The sequence below is a fragment of the Electrona antarctica genome (genome assembly GCF_951216825.1).
Source record: "Electrona antarctica genome assembly, chromosome: 6".
In the NCBI taxonomy this organism is placed as follows: domain Eukaryota; kingdom Metazoa; phylum Chordata; class Actinopteri; order Myctophiformes; family Myctophidae; genus Electrona; species Electrona antarctica.
In genome coordinates, this window is record NC_136811.1 from 21,108,170 (window position 1) to 21,124,978 (window position 16,809).

General features: G+C 39.6%; 2 protein-coding genes across 2 annotated transcripts in view; both read left to right on the plus strand.

Annotated features, from left to right (window-relative positions):
* Positions 1-5,511: 5,511 nt before the first annotated feature.
* Positions 5,512-9,291, plus strand: osr2 (odd-skipped related transciption factor 2). The gene is made up of 4 exons (XM_079503372.1): positions 5,512-5,781; positions 7,234-7,937; positions 8,295-8,394; positions 8,849-9,291. The coding sequence occupies exons 2-4, from the start codon at positions 7,279-7,281 to the stop codon at positions 8,921-8,923; spliced, it is 834 nt and encodes a 277-aa protein (XP_079359498.1). The 5' UTR covers positions 5,512-5,781; positions 7,234-7,278; the 3' UTR covers positions 8,924-9,291.
* Positions 9,292-13,303: 4,012 nt separating this feature from the next.
* The window catches only part of vps13b (vacuolar protein sorting 13 homolog B), a 405,382-nt gene continuing 401,876 nt past the window's right edge, over positions 13,304-16,809 (plus strand). Inside the window, exon 1 of the mRNA XM_079503680.1 lies at positions 13,304-13,412. The gene's annotated coding sequence lies outside the window, so the exon portion shown is untranslated. The remainder of the gene's footprint in view (positions 13,413-16,809) is intronic.

Here is a 16,809-nt window from a genome sequence, read left to right on the forward strand (position 1 = left end):
AGAGGGCATGTTAGCGGGACAGGAAACCACAGAAGTGCCTGGACAGTGGAGACAACGGGAGGAAGTTATTTGCTGACAAATGGGATTTGATGCTGGGCTTGAGCAACATTAACTGTGGGTTTTATTGGCTGAAGGAGCACGATATCATGGCGGTTTTCCTCTTTATGCCTCTCTGGTGAAGTGGATGACGTTGCAGGGAGCAAGGCGTTTGGTCACGCAAAGGTGCCGAGCCCTGTTAAACAGATGGAAGGAGAACAGTGAAGAGAGTGGCAATGGACAGCAGATGGAGAAGAGATCACGCATGGGACCAGAGGAATGTACTGTATATACCCGACCCACTCACCCACCTCCCACCCACTGTTCTCATAGGCATAGACATGTGTACACACACACGCACGTACGCACTCACGCACTCACGCATGCACGCACGCACGCACGCACGCACGCACGCACGCACGCACGCACGCACGCACGCACGCACGCACGCACGCACGCACGCACACAAATCATGCATCATGAGTATTTAATATAGGCCTTAAGTCTGATCTTGTCATATGGATTTGAAAGACCATACATCTCAATTGATACATGTGGAGAGGACAGAAACAGTGATACAAGTTGAGAGTTGAGTAGGCTACATGAAAGTGCACTCTGATCAAAGATCAGAAAAAGTAGCTACTCAGTTTCAGAGGCCATGTCATAAGCTCTTACCATACCATTTGTGTGTGTGTGTGTGTGTGTGTGTGTGTGTGTGTGTGTGTGTGTGTGTGTGTGTGTGTGTGTGTGTGTGTGTGTGTGTGTGTGTGTGTGTGTGTGTGTGTGTGCGTGTGTGCATGCGTGCGAGTGCCTGTGTGTGCATGCTCGAGTCGTACAGGACACTGAGGACAGACCAGCCATTCTCTTCTAACAGTATGAATTACTGTTTATTCACCATTCAATTGGAATGCTGTATATTTTCAAATTCAATCCAATTTTGCAACCGGTGATAGTAAATGGGTTTTAATTTTGCCGGTGGCAATTTAGATGCTATTGCATAGTTATACCCATAGGGGGCAATCCTGCTCAACATAGAAATGGATACAGGAATACACAGAGGTCCAGTTTAGCTATTAATTTAAGTAGGCCTGACTGTTGTCATGATGACATTTTCAGATCACATACTTCATCAGAGTTTTAAAAACTCTCAGGATGAGACATTTTGTGATGTCAAGCCTCAATTCACTTTCGTTTACTTTTAGTAGCATACTGGGAATTATTTCAGTAAAACGCCTGCATGTTTTACTGAAGGCCCACAGGCCCACAGCAAAACAGCTGATAAACAGAAAGCTACCAAATTACTAAAATGACTGTATTGCAAATAGCCTACTATGTTAAATTACTTGACAGCAACAGTTAAATCCCCTTATGTTTTGTATAATTTGTTATATGTTGAGTTTTAATCATTTTAATAAGACTAGCTCTACTGAATTGATTGAAAACAGCAAAAATATGCATGCATTCACTGCATTTTATGCAGTTTATGTTCTTCGACCCCTACTAGTAACTTTTTAGAAACATAAAAATCACACCCATGTGAAGTGAGGGGCGCTCTTATCATCATACATCATCTAATTCTGGCCAATCACAATTTGCATCCTCACTTTTGTCTTCAATGTTTGTTAAATGTTTACACACTTTTGCCTTCAATGTTTGTGTTTACACAGACCCTCAAAAAACAGAAACTATAGGGTGAATGAAGGAAAATATGACTGGGTCTGTTTGAGATAAACAACTCCATGCATATTGTGAGGCAGGATGAATGTACATAGGTGGGGGTTTTGAAACCACAGCAGGTATGGGTAGGTGAGGAGTTTGAGTTGACATCCTGTATGAGTCACAGCACGCGCACGCACACACACACACACACACACACACACACACACACACACACACACACACACACACACACACACACACACACACACACACACACACACACACACACGTCTATAATACCAAAGACTTAATTGTGAGTATTTCAGAGGTGTGATTTGACTCTGCAGTAGCCTATTGCGAACACATTTGTCAATAGCTAAGGAAGCTTAAGCTTAAGGAAGAAACACGTTTCTTGAGCTTCACCTTTTTGATCATGACAAAATATTGAACATCCTGTATTATGTATTATCATTGTGTTGAATGTAGGCCTAAATATTGTTTCTTCAGGGAATGTGTGTATCAAAGTATGGCTTTTACTTTGCTTTTGAAAACCCTTATGTCATGCAACAGACTGTCCTGAGAAAAAAATGCTGCTATTTGTCCCAAAGTGAAAAAAATGCTGCTATTTCCAACTGTTTTTATTATATTGTGACACTTGCTTTGGTAATGTAAACATATGTTTTCTCATGCCAATAAAGCTCATTTGAATTGAATTGAATTGAATTGCAACAGACTATGGATACAGAAGAGATTGCCACACAACAAGCCTGAAGCATAATATGAACTGGTGACTGCATGCAGTTCAGAACAGAACAGAATAGAATAGAATTAATTTCAACACACATTATTAGCCTATATAGGCATAAAGCTTTGCTATTTCATGAAACAATTGGAGAATACATACTTACATTATGTGTTGCGGAGCATTTGAAATTTTGAAAAGACCCAAGCTATATATTCAGGAAACATTCTGAAGAACATATTATTAGGCCTGCTGTGACAAATTGGGGGTAGAGTTTTGTATTTCAAGCTTTGGTCCAAAACTATTACAGCTTTAAAGGCCCATTTTAAATATCCCTGTTAGTATAATATCTTTGCTTCTTTACTGTCACCCAGTGTTATTGAGAGAAGGGTGTCGGCCATTACAGACTTGGCAGCTGCACTGAGCTGTAACATTGATACTCTCTGGGAGTCATATTATCACAGAATAATGGCGGCTGGCCTGCAAGGGGCTCATAGGGCAGGGGCATGACATTAACCCTGGGCTCTATCACCAACTAAATACTTATAGAGCTGAAAGGAGACCCATCATACTAGATGTCAAACACCGCTTGGACTTTTCCTGTATCAGTGTGCCATTATCATGGGGGGGGGGGGGGGGGGGTATTGCACAGTAGCATTCAAACTTTAGCCTACCACAGGAAATTGATATAGTTTCCACTTAGCATAGGCTAATTTAAATTAGGCAAAAAGCCTATATTAATTTTCCAGTAAGCAGATTAAAACAATATGCCTATAGGCCTATAGGTCTATACTATTGTGGGCCATGCATGGCAGAACTTGTTAGTCTGTAGCTGCTGGGGTCTTATTAAACATTTACAGGGTTTTCTCAGCGAGTAAAATATGTAGCAGAGGATTTTGCTGCATAGCCTATATGACAATTTATATTTTAAATGCAAAGTTGTTGGTTCTGTTAAATTTAATCTGTCTCTGGATATGTATTTTATCTACTCCTATACTTAGCCACACGGAAACCATAAAGCATTTTCCATTTGTTATTCAATCTCACAAGATTGAGGCCTACCCTATATATAGTTTGATGCATTCAATAGCCAGATAGCAAAAACAATCTTATAGGTTTTAAAAAAGTAAGCTGGTATAATTTCCCCTAGTGCTGCTAAAATGATCTGACCGAAAAGAATATATCTTGCCCTTTGCACCCATTTGATTATCTTGTCTAATTTAACTTGGCCTACTTGCTTGACGAATGCGAGGACAGAAACGCATGCTCTTATGAAGTGATGATATTATTATGGCCTATGAATGCTGTTGCATGTCAAGTAGACGAAATATGTTTGTTTTGAAAAATGTTCAGATAAATAGCCTGAACCAAAATGTGCATTGGATTTTAAGAAATTGATTGATATATTCACCGTCCGCAGCCATGATAGTTCGTTTTTATTTTTGTAAATTTTGAGATTAGCCTATAGCGTGTCAAGAAAATAAAAAAGATACAATTCGTTCAATAAAAGTATATCTTAAATCTGGAGCGGCAAACTGCAAAGAACAACTTTTAGAACTGTTTTTGAACCATGCGTCTCTCAAACCTGTCGTTTCGCTAATGTCCCAATAAGCGGCGCTGCAGACCTGCAGTCAGCAGACAAGCTATCCCGAGCTGAGGGTGAATAACTGCAGATTGGAGAAATGCCACTCGTGTCTGTCCTATTTAAGGTCGCATTAAAATACATAATGTTTCAGACATTTTCCTTCGATCACTTTAGAGTCCATTATATAGTATTGCTGAAAAATCTGTTATAAAAATTGCCTCATAGAATGCAATATTGTCACATCTAAAGCAAGCCTTGGCTTTGTACTTTGATATTTCTCTTTGACAAGTAGCCCTATATATTACAATCGACTTTTCCTGCTTTTTCCTACTGTATATTTTTCATCACAATAAACTCATGAATTAATGTATCAATAGAAAATGACACAATTGTAGGCGTAATAGCCTATCTTGTTTCCACATAATATGATTGCCTGTATTATTGTAGCTACATATTAATTAATCTAATCTGACTAATTTTTTACGTTAACCTTTATTCTGCAGGACAAATGTGAGAAATGTTTTTGACTATAGTGAATGTAACTGAAACAAAAACGGACTTATAAAACTATAGAATCCCAATAGATTGCGACTGCAAGGGGATTTAGAAAGATATAAGATTTATAACGTAGAAATATTGCACCATTTGGTCACATATCGGGATGTTTTTAAAATTGTTGTATAGTTGCTGTTATTGTTGTTATTATATATATAGTTTTCTTCCAAAAAGGTAATGCAACACACCCATCAAAACCTATTCATCGTGATGGGGGTGAGCTATAAGGTCACTCATAAAATAAAATAAAATAAATAATACAATAGGTGATATGTTTATATTATAGAGCCTTTAATTAAAACTTTTAATTATAGAATAATTATTTAATTATTTAATGTTTACGCTTAAATGTTGATTTACAAAGTTTGTCTTAAGATAGGATGTATAAGAAAGTGCACCCATCTCCAAAATCTTAAAACATTGTTAGCTGTTTACTGTGCATTTCTTCACCATGCTGATGATTTGAGGATGTTTTTCTCTGGCTCAGACCTCAGGATTTTTACTCTTACCGCAATGAAATAAAACGACTTAATGTGGTGGCTCTTACATGTGCCCTCCATTTACGCAATAGGCTTTGGTTTTAAAGTCTTGTAAGCTACTCAAGTGTCCAAAAGCACGTTGCAAAAGCGTGGATTGCAAAATTGATGCATGTCTCTCCCTTTCGCCGAGTTTCTCTTTGCTTCCAATGATGTCTCCCCAAAAAAGGTAGGCTATATAGGACATGAAAAGTGTCAGTGAGGCAGGTTGAGCAGAACACCGTTCTCTACTCTAGAGCCGTAGTTGCTATCCAAACACAAATAAACAGAGAAGAACATTGGAGTTAATCACAGGGAGAAGGCGTGTCGGAGGGCGGGCTGAGCGCGCCAGTGCCCGGAGCCCTGAAAAGTGAAGGACCTGTGCTCATTACGCACACTTCACTCCAGCCCAACTCCGAGCACTGCGCGGGACAGACACACGCTGCCGTGGGCTGCAACTCGCAACAGCGAGCGCACTTCGTCTCTTCTCGCAACTTTTCTCATCTTTGCAGCTGTGCGCAAAGTCCAATATATCAGAGTTGCCTGCATGAGTACGTGAAAGTTTCATGGACGAACTTGGAAAACTTTTACAGAGGCTGCATTGGAGCTCGTCGCTTCAGGTCACTGTGGATTACTGATATACACTGCAGGACTCGGTGCGAGTGACCTTTGGCAGCGATTTATTGGGGGTAAGATTTTGTTTCGCAGGGTCGTCAGTCTAACTGTCCGCGGCAGCTTGCATTGCTGAAATCGGCAGTGGCCCTCGCTTTCGTAAAAACTCGTTATTATGTGTAGAAATGTAAAACGTAGTAGACTACTTGTTTTAAAAAATACGTTGATAAAGATTGTGGGAACGTGCACCAGAGGAAGTGCACTCGCTACCGCAATGCGAAAAATAAGTCCAAAGGTTATTGAAAGGAAAATATAATTCGCTGTTGTCTTTTTGCTCAAATAGCATCAAAGCTTGGCTGACTTATATTGCACCTGTGCGAATTTAGGCTACATGTTAAACCTCAGTCTAGTCTGTAAAGGCAAGAGCAAAGTAACATTCGACTCAGGGGAATATAATAGAGAGATCCATGTGGCATATAGGCCACAATTTAATAACTAAAATAACTTACCAAATCTCTTATCGGAGCACAGTTACAAAATTACACAACTAGGCTTCTATATAAGCGTCAAACTAAATATTAATATAATGTCCTAATGCATGACATGCATGCTACAATATTATTTATAATAAAACAACAAGACACTTATTTTTGGATGACTGACAAAGCGTAATAACTTCAAAACATAAAATGAATGGGTGTATTGCTGCTTGTTGCCAATCCCCAATACATGCACACATCACACACACATCGACACATGTAGGCTATTCAGTGTTTGCCTCTCATTGTGATCATTGTGATCACAGAATAGTGCTTTATTATATTTGTTTAATGACATAGGCCTGCAGAACTACTGGATACTGGTTATTCGCCATAGGCCTGTTATCGTGCTGACGGGCAACGTGCCATAAAGTGTTCTCTCTTCTCATGTTGTGAAATAGTCTAACCCCATCAATAAGAGACCTAATACGTGTGTTTAGAATAAAGATAAATGTATTTGTAATTGCGGTTAAAAGCTAACATTTTTGCGGTCTGTTTTATTCTGAGTCACACGCGTGGGGGAATAACACGTTTGTTCACATGGCAAGATTTCAAATTTACAAATCTTCTGGCTTTGTATTCGCTACATATAGACTACAATTATGTTGTTTTACAATGTGTATAGCCTAATAGTGTCGACTGCATCAATTATTTTATGAATGCCTATTGACAGGTGAATGAGTGATAGGCATGCAGGACCGGCGCTTTGTGAGACGTTTTAATAAATTGTTCATTAGCCTGTGGCCTCTAACATTCATCTGCCGTGTGTTTTCCATGATTGAACTTCAGAAATTAGATTTAAGCTAAAGAAACATTTATCGCAGGCGTTATTTGTGTTTTGTTATGACGTTTGCAGCCCTTTGGTATACATGTTTTGTGATAGGCTATGGCTATAGGCCTATAATAACATTTCACTTGACTTGGGGTTTTTAGTTTTGTTTTATTTTTTCAACCAGAGCTTACCTGTGTTTTTTCCTTTTTCCCGAACAGGGTCCTCACTGCGTCCTCGGCTTGAGCTGCACGACCTTCGCCACGATGGGAAGCAAAGCCCTGCCCGCGCCGATCCCTCTGCACCCGTCCCTCCAGCTGACCAACTACTCCTTCCTGCAGACTGTCAACACTTTCCCCGCTGCCGTTGACCAGCTGCAGGGATTGTATGGCCTCAGTGCGTTGCAGACCATGCACATGAACCACTGGACACTGGGGTATCCGCACATGCAAGGACTGAGGTCCACAATAACGGAAATGGCTGCCCAGGGTCTGGTGGACCCCAGATTCCCCTTCCCTGCGTTACCGTTCGCAGCTGCAGCGCACCTCTTCCACCCAAAACAAGGTGCCCTTACGCACGTTCTACCCGCACTCATGCACAAGGACAGGCCGAGGTTTGACTTTGCTAACCTTGCCATCGCGGCCACTCAGGAGGACCCACCAAAAGTTGCGGATCTTGCTAAGTTGACAGCGGGGCTTGGGGGCACGATCTCTGAGCTGAGCAAGCTGTCCCCGGACAGAAAACCCACCCGAGGGAGGCTCCCGTCCAAGACTAAAAAGGAATTTATTTGCAAGTTCTGTGGCAGGCATTTCACCAAGTCCTACAACCTTCTCATCCACGAGAGGACGCACACAGACGAGCGGCCTTATACCTGTGATATATGCCACAAGGCCTTTAGAAGACAAGATCATCTCAGAGACCATAGGTAAGAATCATAATCTGTTCATTATAGGCTACAGGCTATAGCGATTTTGTTAAGCCACTGACTCACTGCAATCAATTGAAGTAATCAAGAGATTATTTCCAACTTGTATGAATCACGAGTAACATACCCCAATTCAAAATAGTTTGGGGAAAGAAGAAATTCTAATTCCTTGTTTTATTATTATCATTATTATTCCCTTTTCTACCGGAGAACCTATATATTCCCAGTCTTCTCCATGAGGGGCTAAAGTGCTTTTACGCACCACGAAGTTCTCCTTAACTTCTACTGGTGCTTGTAACGGCTATACAAATCGTTACACAAGCAGAAATGTGATTATGTGTCTCCCCTGTTTTACAGATACATCCACTCCAAGGAAAAACCATTCAAATGTCAAGAATGTGGGAAGGGATTCTGTCAATCTCGAACTCTAGCCGTCCATAAAACCCTACATATGCAGGTAAGGTATCAACATTATGAATAATATGCTTTTGTACAATATGTAACCTATGTAAACTGTGTGAATTGAGAGAGTGAAATTCTTAATTTCCCTATATATGCATCATGTGACATGTATAGGCCTACTAAATGCATTGGGGACATGAATTAAGTTTTCACAACCTATTTGGCCAATTACCAAAACGTGATCCAAGCCAGCAAGTTAAACATGCATTCTTATGTCAAATTTAAGCGTCAATTTCACTCAGTGATCATTATTCGCAGTAATTAGCATTACAGTGAAATAAAAAGAAAATGACTGAAAAAGATGACACAAAGTAGCCTATTATACAATTAAAGGGAATAATCCTTTGCTTGCTTTAAATCTAAACAGGAATCTCCTCACAAATGCCCCACATGCGGAAGAACCTTTAATCAAAGAAGTAACCTGAAAACTCACCTTCTTACCCATACAGACATCAAGCCCTACAGCTGTGACCGCTGCGGAAAGGTGTTTCGGCGCAACTGTGACTTGCGACGGCACAGTTTGACGCACACCCCTCATCAGGACTACTAGCCGAGATGGCTGCTATAAAACTATCAAATAACAATAAATGGACAAAACGGAAGACGACAAGTCAGCAATGCTTTTGTTGTTGTTCAAAGACAATCTCGAAATGACGAGGACACTTTACAGTACAATTAACAGACAGTGGGATTGGTTGCATCAGTCCAGCAGCAGTGGAGCCATGCCGTGCCTTGCATCTTTCATATCACCTGTAAATATCAAGACCATGTAAATAATGTTTTTTATTTTTTATTTTCTTGTCATTGAAATGAAATGTTGTTAAAACAGCCATAAGTTTAAAGTATGTTAAATTGTATTTTAGAAATAAAGCAAGTTAAATATTTCAGTTAAGACTGCATTCTCAACCGTGTTTTTTTCATGCCTTGCACCATGCTTTGAAACATACAGTATCCTATATGTGTGGCTGAAAGTCGAAGCCCAACATGAATATTTGAAACAATTTACCATGTAAATTGGCTTTATAGCTTAGTTGTTTAACGAAAATAAGCACGAGTATATATAGGCAGCAGTTGGCAGAATGAGCTGTCAGGATGAACAGACGGAAGAAAACAAAACCAGGCAAGCCTTTCAAATGCCAAATATAATTGGGGGCACAATCACGACTGCTAAATTAGTATATATGGAAAAGGATCAATATTTATCCTTTTATTTGTCCATTTAATAGTATCAGGCCATATACATATAGGCAATTATTGTAGGCCTATATATACATGCAGTATATGTTTATACGTTTCTTAGTTTTATTTTTAGCTGCCATTATCATCTGGAAATATAACACGGACAAGAGGCTATTAGCATTATATTAACAGCATTAGCAACTCGGATATCTTTATCATCATAAACTCTGATATTAACTGCCCTGCAAAGTGCCAGCAGGCAGCAGTGTAAAGACATACTCAAAGGCAATGAAGCGAAAAATCAAAGCATATATCCTATACGGAAACGGTGACTCAATTTATTAAAATCATTACCATTATTATCACTATTTATGACAAAGTAAACATCCATTACAAACTAATTATAGCCTAGTTGGCCTTGTGGGAAAATGTTAGTTTTTGACCGTGTGCCTAGACATATTGGTTCAGCAAGCTCCAAATATAAATCTTAACAGCCGCTGGATTGCACCCAACCCATTCATCGTTTCTGTGAATTTGATGTCATTGAACATGAATATGAAATTAAATCGAAGTTAAAAATCAGAAAAATGCAGCGCGGCCATTATCAAGAACGTTGTCTATTGATGCAGCCGACCTTATTTTTGATGGTTTGTCGCTATATGTCACTCCTTTGGTGTGTCTATCTCCCCTCGGCCTATTTTTCAGAGTGGTGTCTATGTATAGAAATACCTTGTAACTGTATAGACCATATATATTGAAAACATTTGATCGGTTCTTAAATCGAATCTGAATTATTACACCTGACTCTGAAAACTGCATGAACGGTAACATGGCTTATGAATTATTTATTATTATATTAAATTATCGTTCAAATAGCCTTTGAATTGAAGGCCCATTTACCGTCATAAAACTTTCTTAATAATTTCCTTAAGGACATGACGTCTAACTCAGAAAGAATACATAAATAAAAGCGCAACACTTCCCACAATAAATGTATTGAGGCAAAAAAACATTTAGAACAATAGGCAGAGGATATTGATTATAGGCTAATGAAGAACACGTATGAAAGCACGTGTACAATGGTGTTGCCTATCGTAGCATAATAATAATAATAATAATAATAATAATAATTATAATAATAATAATAATAATAATAATAATAATAATAATAATAATAATAATAATAATAATAATAATAATAATAATAATAATAATAATAATACAACAGTAAGAGATTCATTAAAATGATTTCCGATTTGCTGGTAATTACCTTTGACTCACCAATCGCTTGATTCAACGAAATATTTCTGTAACAGTAAAGGTGATACACGCAGAAAAAAACGACCTTGATGTGTCTTTATTAGGCATTAGTTCCTAAAGTTTCACACACACATATAGCCTTTGATGATTAACTTTCGCTTTAAAATCTTGGTCAAAAACGTAGCCTATATGCCTACGTGACAAGCAGCCATGGCTATTAATTCTAAATTCCTTTACTGTCAATTTTAAATTATTGAACGGGTCAGCTTGATTGGTAAGCCTACTGCAGAAAGAACATTTCAGATCTTTTCCCCCTGTTTTACTCACTTAAAATTAATCCGTATACCTATAGTTTCAAATGAGGGACAAAGGTCCTTAATTTGGTTGGAATGAAACGTATTTTTTGTGCACAGATTTTATTGCCATCATAAACATATAAGGAACAAATATTACACATATTTATAATCACAACGTGTTTGAATATATCTAGTGCAAAATCTTTTCTATAAATGCTTTTCGAATTCGGTAACAGGTTGCGAGTGGTAGTCTACAAAATCATTCAAAATGGTGCGTTGAACACATCAAACAGCAATGTGCGGGAGAACATGCGTGCTTTAAATAGGCCTATATTGAATGAGACGCGCGCGCGCGTGACACACACACACCACACACACACACACACACACACACACACACACACACACACACACACACACACACACACACACACACACAGCGCGAGTCAGTCACATGGTCAAATTCTACAGTGAATAGCTAGTGGTCCGTGTTAGAGACCATGGTCAGTGGACAGACCACTGAATTGGCTACAACCCATAGCTGCAGCATTGGACAGTGAATAGCTTCGAGTGGACTATATGTGGACTGTGTCCTCAGGGGACTTGGACTGCATGCTGTGACTGCACGCTGCAATACAATTAGCTGCAGAATTATCGTTGGTATTTTGTTACTGGTCAAATCTCTGAGACAAAAATTGAAATGTCTGCGGTGGCTATCATTTTGGAAAATGTGGTCTGGAGAAGCTTATAATTGCATGTGTCGCTGTTATTGCCGAATACAAGTGTTCAATCCTGACAATCCGTTATATTCGGCAAGGGACTCACGGGTTTGCTTTCCCAAATTCAACAGGCCTTTACCTATTTCTTGCATTAGATCTCCAAATAACGTATTAGCATATGCATTATTTGTAAATAGCCTATTTATACGGCCCATGGACCCATGCACGGGAAACTTTCCTTTGACAGAATGTAAGGAAATAAGATAAGAAGATATGATAAAGACAAACATCACAGAAGGGAAAAGCAGGTGATGTCTGCAGCAACAGTGAGAGGGAAACACAGAAGAGGTATGCTATAAGAGATTTAAGTCAAGAGCAAAACCAAGATGAATGAACATATTTTTTTGTAATAAATATAAATTAAAATACTGAGCTGGTCCTATACTGCATCTCTGAATGAGTGAACATATATGAATATATATTATATGTCTATCAATGAGGTTGGACTTTGCACACTCCGTGTGTGTGTGTGTGTGTGTGTGTGTGTGTGTGTGCGTGCGTGCGTGTGCGCTCGCACTTGTGTGTGTGCGTGCGCGTGTGTGTGGCCTATACAGACTATCCGCAATAGTGAATTAATATGTGTACACTCACTGTGCAGACTATCAGCAAATTGGATATATCATATCATATGTGTATATAGTCTATCAACAGATAGCATATTGAATGTTCAAATAGCCTATTTGATATGTTGTTGCATTTAGAAAACTGTAGCCTATACTTTCAGAAATTAATTAGCCTATGCCACCCGCTCTTGATTTGTGCTGAAGTTAAGAGTTAGTAGGCAGGCTATAGGCTAAGTCTGGCCTTAGAGGCACCCCCACTCGCCCACTCCCCATGAGCTTTGCCTCATGTGTGATTCCATCCTGTCTATCACCAAGCACCAGATGACGGGCAAAAAATAGGGCTAGGGTTATAGGTAGATTTGTTTTCCTTTCTAAATTTGCACAATAATCATTAATTTTTCATAATTGTCATTGTTCAGTGTCTCTGCATTTTATTTTCACAAAGCGTCATGATTCGACAATTAAAAGGAAGTGTGTGTGTGTGTGTGTGTGTCAGTGTGTGTGTGTGTGTGTGTGTGTGTGTGTGTGTGTGTGTGTGTGTGTGTGTGTGTGTGTGCGCGCGCGCGCGTGCGCAGCTTATTTGGCACATATATGTGCTGTTAAAAATCCATGCAGTATATAGGCTACAGTAACTGGAACTCACATTCGGGTCTACAATAATAAGCGAATGCGAGGCAGATGGGGCTCTGTCCTGGCTGGCTGTGTCCACAAACTGCTAGCAGGTAAATGGGAGTTTCCAGGGGGGATGAGCCGACAGTAGTACGTCACAGGACGTGACGCAGTGGAAGTAGGGCATAAGGAAGTGTGTTGATGTTTACTCTGATGACGTTTGCCTGAGACCATGGAGGGATGTGGCTCACCTCAGCAAACGGGATGAATGTGTCGTTATAGCTGTGGAATTGAAGGCATAGCGTCAGGGGAAACTGCAGCAATTAAGTAAGGAGACAACGTTACGTTTTATCGGTGCGGTGGCAGGACGCTTCGTTTTGCTGGGACGACATAAACACTGCTACCCCTCAACGAGCAGTTAGCTTAGCTTCTCTGCGTTTAGAATGACAACATAGCAGCATTGCTAGCCTGCTAGCAGTAACTTTTTCATCATACAGTATTTGCCTGCTAAGAGACATGGTTTGATATGTAATCATATTCATTACGCCTTTAATCACCGGTTGTGTACAAGAAAAATGCGTAGCCTATGCGTAGAAAGAAACTATAAAGTAGCGTAGCTAACTTGGCTAACTCCTGTCATCTTAAGTTGCACTGATACTCCCAAAAGTAGAATACCTGAAATTCTGAAATTCTCTCGACTTGCAAGCAGTGCACATACAATAGACGCATCTTTACAGTTATCTGTGTAGCTGTCATAGCCCTATGGCTGTGATATTACATACTATAACTGCATAGCTTGCCAAAATAAGCTTGCCTTGTGTAGTACCATATGTCTTTATATGTCTCGATTTATTGAATACATACGATAGGGCCACAATGGAAACAAGCCCTCTGACTTCTTGTGTTATCCTTATAGCATTATTGCATAACTGTACCTCTGTACTTTTTACGAACTGTTAATAAAGTATTCAATCAATCAAAGCTATTGTCATCTAGAGTAATACCCCTCCCTATCACCTACAGTGAGGCTATTGCATAGAGTATGAGGCACACAATTGACAGTTGACTCACAATAGGTGACCCCAAGTTGATCCATTATTTATTGTGTTAGTTTAGTACACATGTAGCACTACAACCGTTACAACCGCTGCTGCTATGACTCACCAACATAGGAGTGATCTATGGCTCATAATGGCTGTGTTTATATATGTGGAATACATAATGAAATGTATGTAGATATCACCGATTCTAGTACTGTAGGCTGTAGAGCAGGGGTGCCCAAAAGGTAGATCGCGATCTACCAGTAGATCACAAAGGCTGTGCAGGTAGATCACATGACATGCCCCTAAAGAGTATTTCATTTAAATATATTGAAGAAAAAAAACAATAAAAAAAAAACATTTCCCTTTCCCCCCCTCTATTTCCCATTCCAAGTGCATTTGTCTTATACTGTACAGAATGTAACGCAAACTCTACTATTCCGAAGCCCCCTCAGGTACATATTTAAACTATTTTCAGCAATGGTATAATAATTGATTTGGTGGGTAGATCTTGCCGAGCTGGTCATTTTGAAAGTAGCTCTCAAGTCAAAAAGTGTGGGCACCCCTGCTGTAGAGTGTAGACCTAGAATGTCTGTGATCATTCATATACTTCGTAAATTCTGTATCACAGGCATAGATCGCTTCCGTCCGCTCCTGGTTAAAATGAATTATGCACGGCCTAAATGTGATAAATGCTCCGTTTGTACTCACCCATTAAATAATTCCAAAGTCGTGGAGTGAAATATGGTCCTCTAGTTTCATATCCATGTGAAAGTTCTGGCACAAAACGTGTATTTAGTCAATTATCTCCACCTTTTCACGAGATGCACACGGACGACTTTCCCTCCGGACGAGAGGCCCGGAATGATCGATGGACTGATTTTACCAATACTTCCTCTTGTTTACCACAGACGTCATCAATTAACCAGGAAAAAGTTTGGGTCACACAATTGGCAGGTTTGTCAGGTTTGTGCAGGTGCTTAATTACCCAGCACCTATCACAAGGCACCTGCCAATTGTGTGTCCCAAACATTTGTGCTTCCCTGGTCAATTGGTGATGACGTTTGTGGTGATCAGAGGAAGTTTTGATAAATAAAGTCCAGCTGTCATTCCGGGCCCCTTTGCCCGGAGAGAAAGACGTCCGTGTGCATCTCGTGAAAAGGTGGAGATAATTGACTAAATGCACGTTTTGTGCCAGAACTTTCACATGGATATGAAACTAGAGGACAAAATTTCACTCCACGTCTTCGGAATTATTTAATGGGTGAGTACAAACGGAGCATTTATCACATTTAGGCCGCGCATAATTCATTTCAACCAGGAGCGGACGGAAGAGTTCTATGGCTCCTGTATGTGGAATACTGTACAAACTGTATGTAACAACAGGATACATTCTAGGGCTACATACAGCTACTGTATGTAGGCTGTAGCTGTAACAGCTGTAGTAAACCTACAGATTATACCAGTGTCAGTAAATGGTAAATGGTGAATTTATATAGCGCTTTTATCCAAAGCGCTTTACATAGATTGTGCATTACATTCATTCACCCATTCACACACACATTCAGAATACCAAACGACTCGCCCCTTTACCAACTCGCCCCAGGCGTACAGCCGACGGAACTGCGTGGCCTGGCATTCCTAAAGTAACCTAAGTAAATTATGCTTAAACGGTTAAACCTAACCTTATTCCTAACCGTAACCTCAGTAAAACTAATGCCGACACCTAACCCTATACCTAAACTTAACCCCAGTAAAACTATGCCTAACCCTAAACTTATTTCTAACATTATTCTCAGTAAAACAAAATAAAGAATACAAGAACTGTCGGACCGAGCGGTCGGCGTCAGGTCAGCGGAAAAATCGAGGGGCGAGATGGTTTATGGGCGACCGTACCTGATACCCACATTCATACACAGACGGGCCAACTGCAGAAGAAACCAAGCAAGGCACCAACCTGCACATTGGGAGCAATTAAGGGTTCAGACTCAGAGTCTTGCTCAAGGATCCTTCAACACTAACTCTGGGGGAGCCTGGGATCAAACTGGGAACCTTGCGGTTCCATCCGGCCAAACTACCTACCGGCCACTCCCCCTGAGACCCTGCCGCCCCTATCAGTTACCTTATGTGTGGACTAACTGGACTTACTATGTGGTCGACACACACTGACACTTTGCACCTTAATCCCATTTACAACTTGTTTTCTTTTTCTCACACCTTAACTAACGTCCATAGCATATCATGTGTACAGTATATATGTGCTGTTATGTTTACGCACCTTTATATTGTCTTACCTCAGGTACCACTTACCGCACTGGATAGATATCCGGTACTATGTGAATATGTAGATAATGAAAAAAGGAAAAAATAAATAAATATATATATATATACTGTATATATAATATATATATAATATATATATATATATATATATATGTATATATAATATATATCATTTTTTAATATATTTTTATATATATATTTTTTAAATTGATCTCTCTTCCCTCTTACTATCTTATGTATAAAAAAAAACCAAAAAACATTGCAGGGCTTGCACAAAAAACTAATTTCACCCTGTTTTACACAGTTTGTAAACCTGTGTGGTGTGACACCAAAGTTGATTCTGAGCTAACCACAATTATCAGAATTGAAAGGATGACCAACCATGTAGTTACAATTTCCTA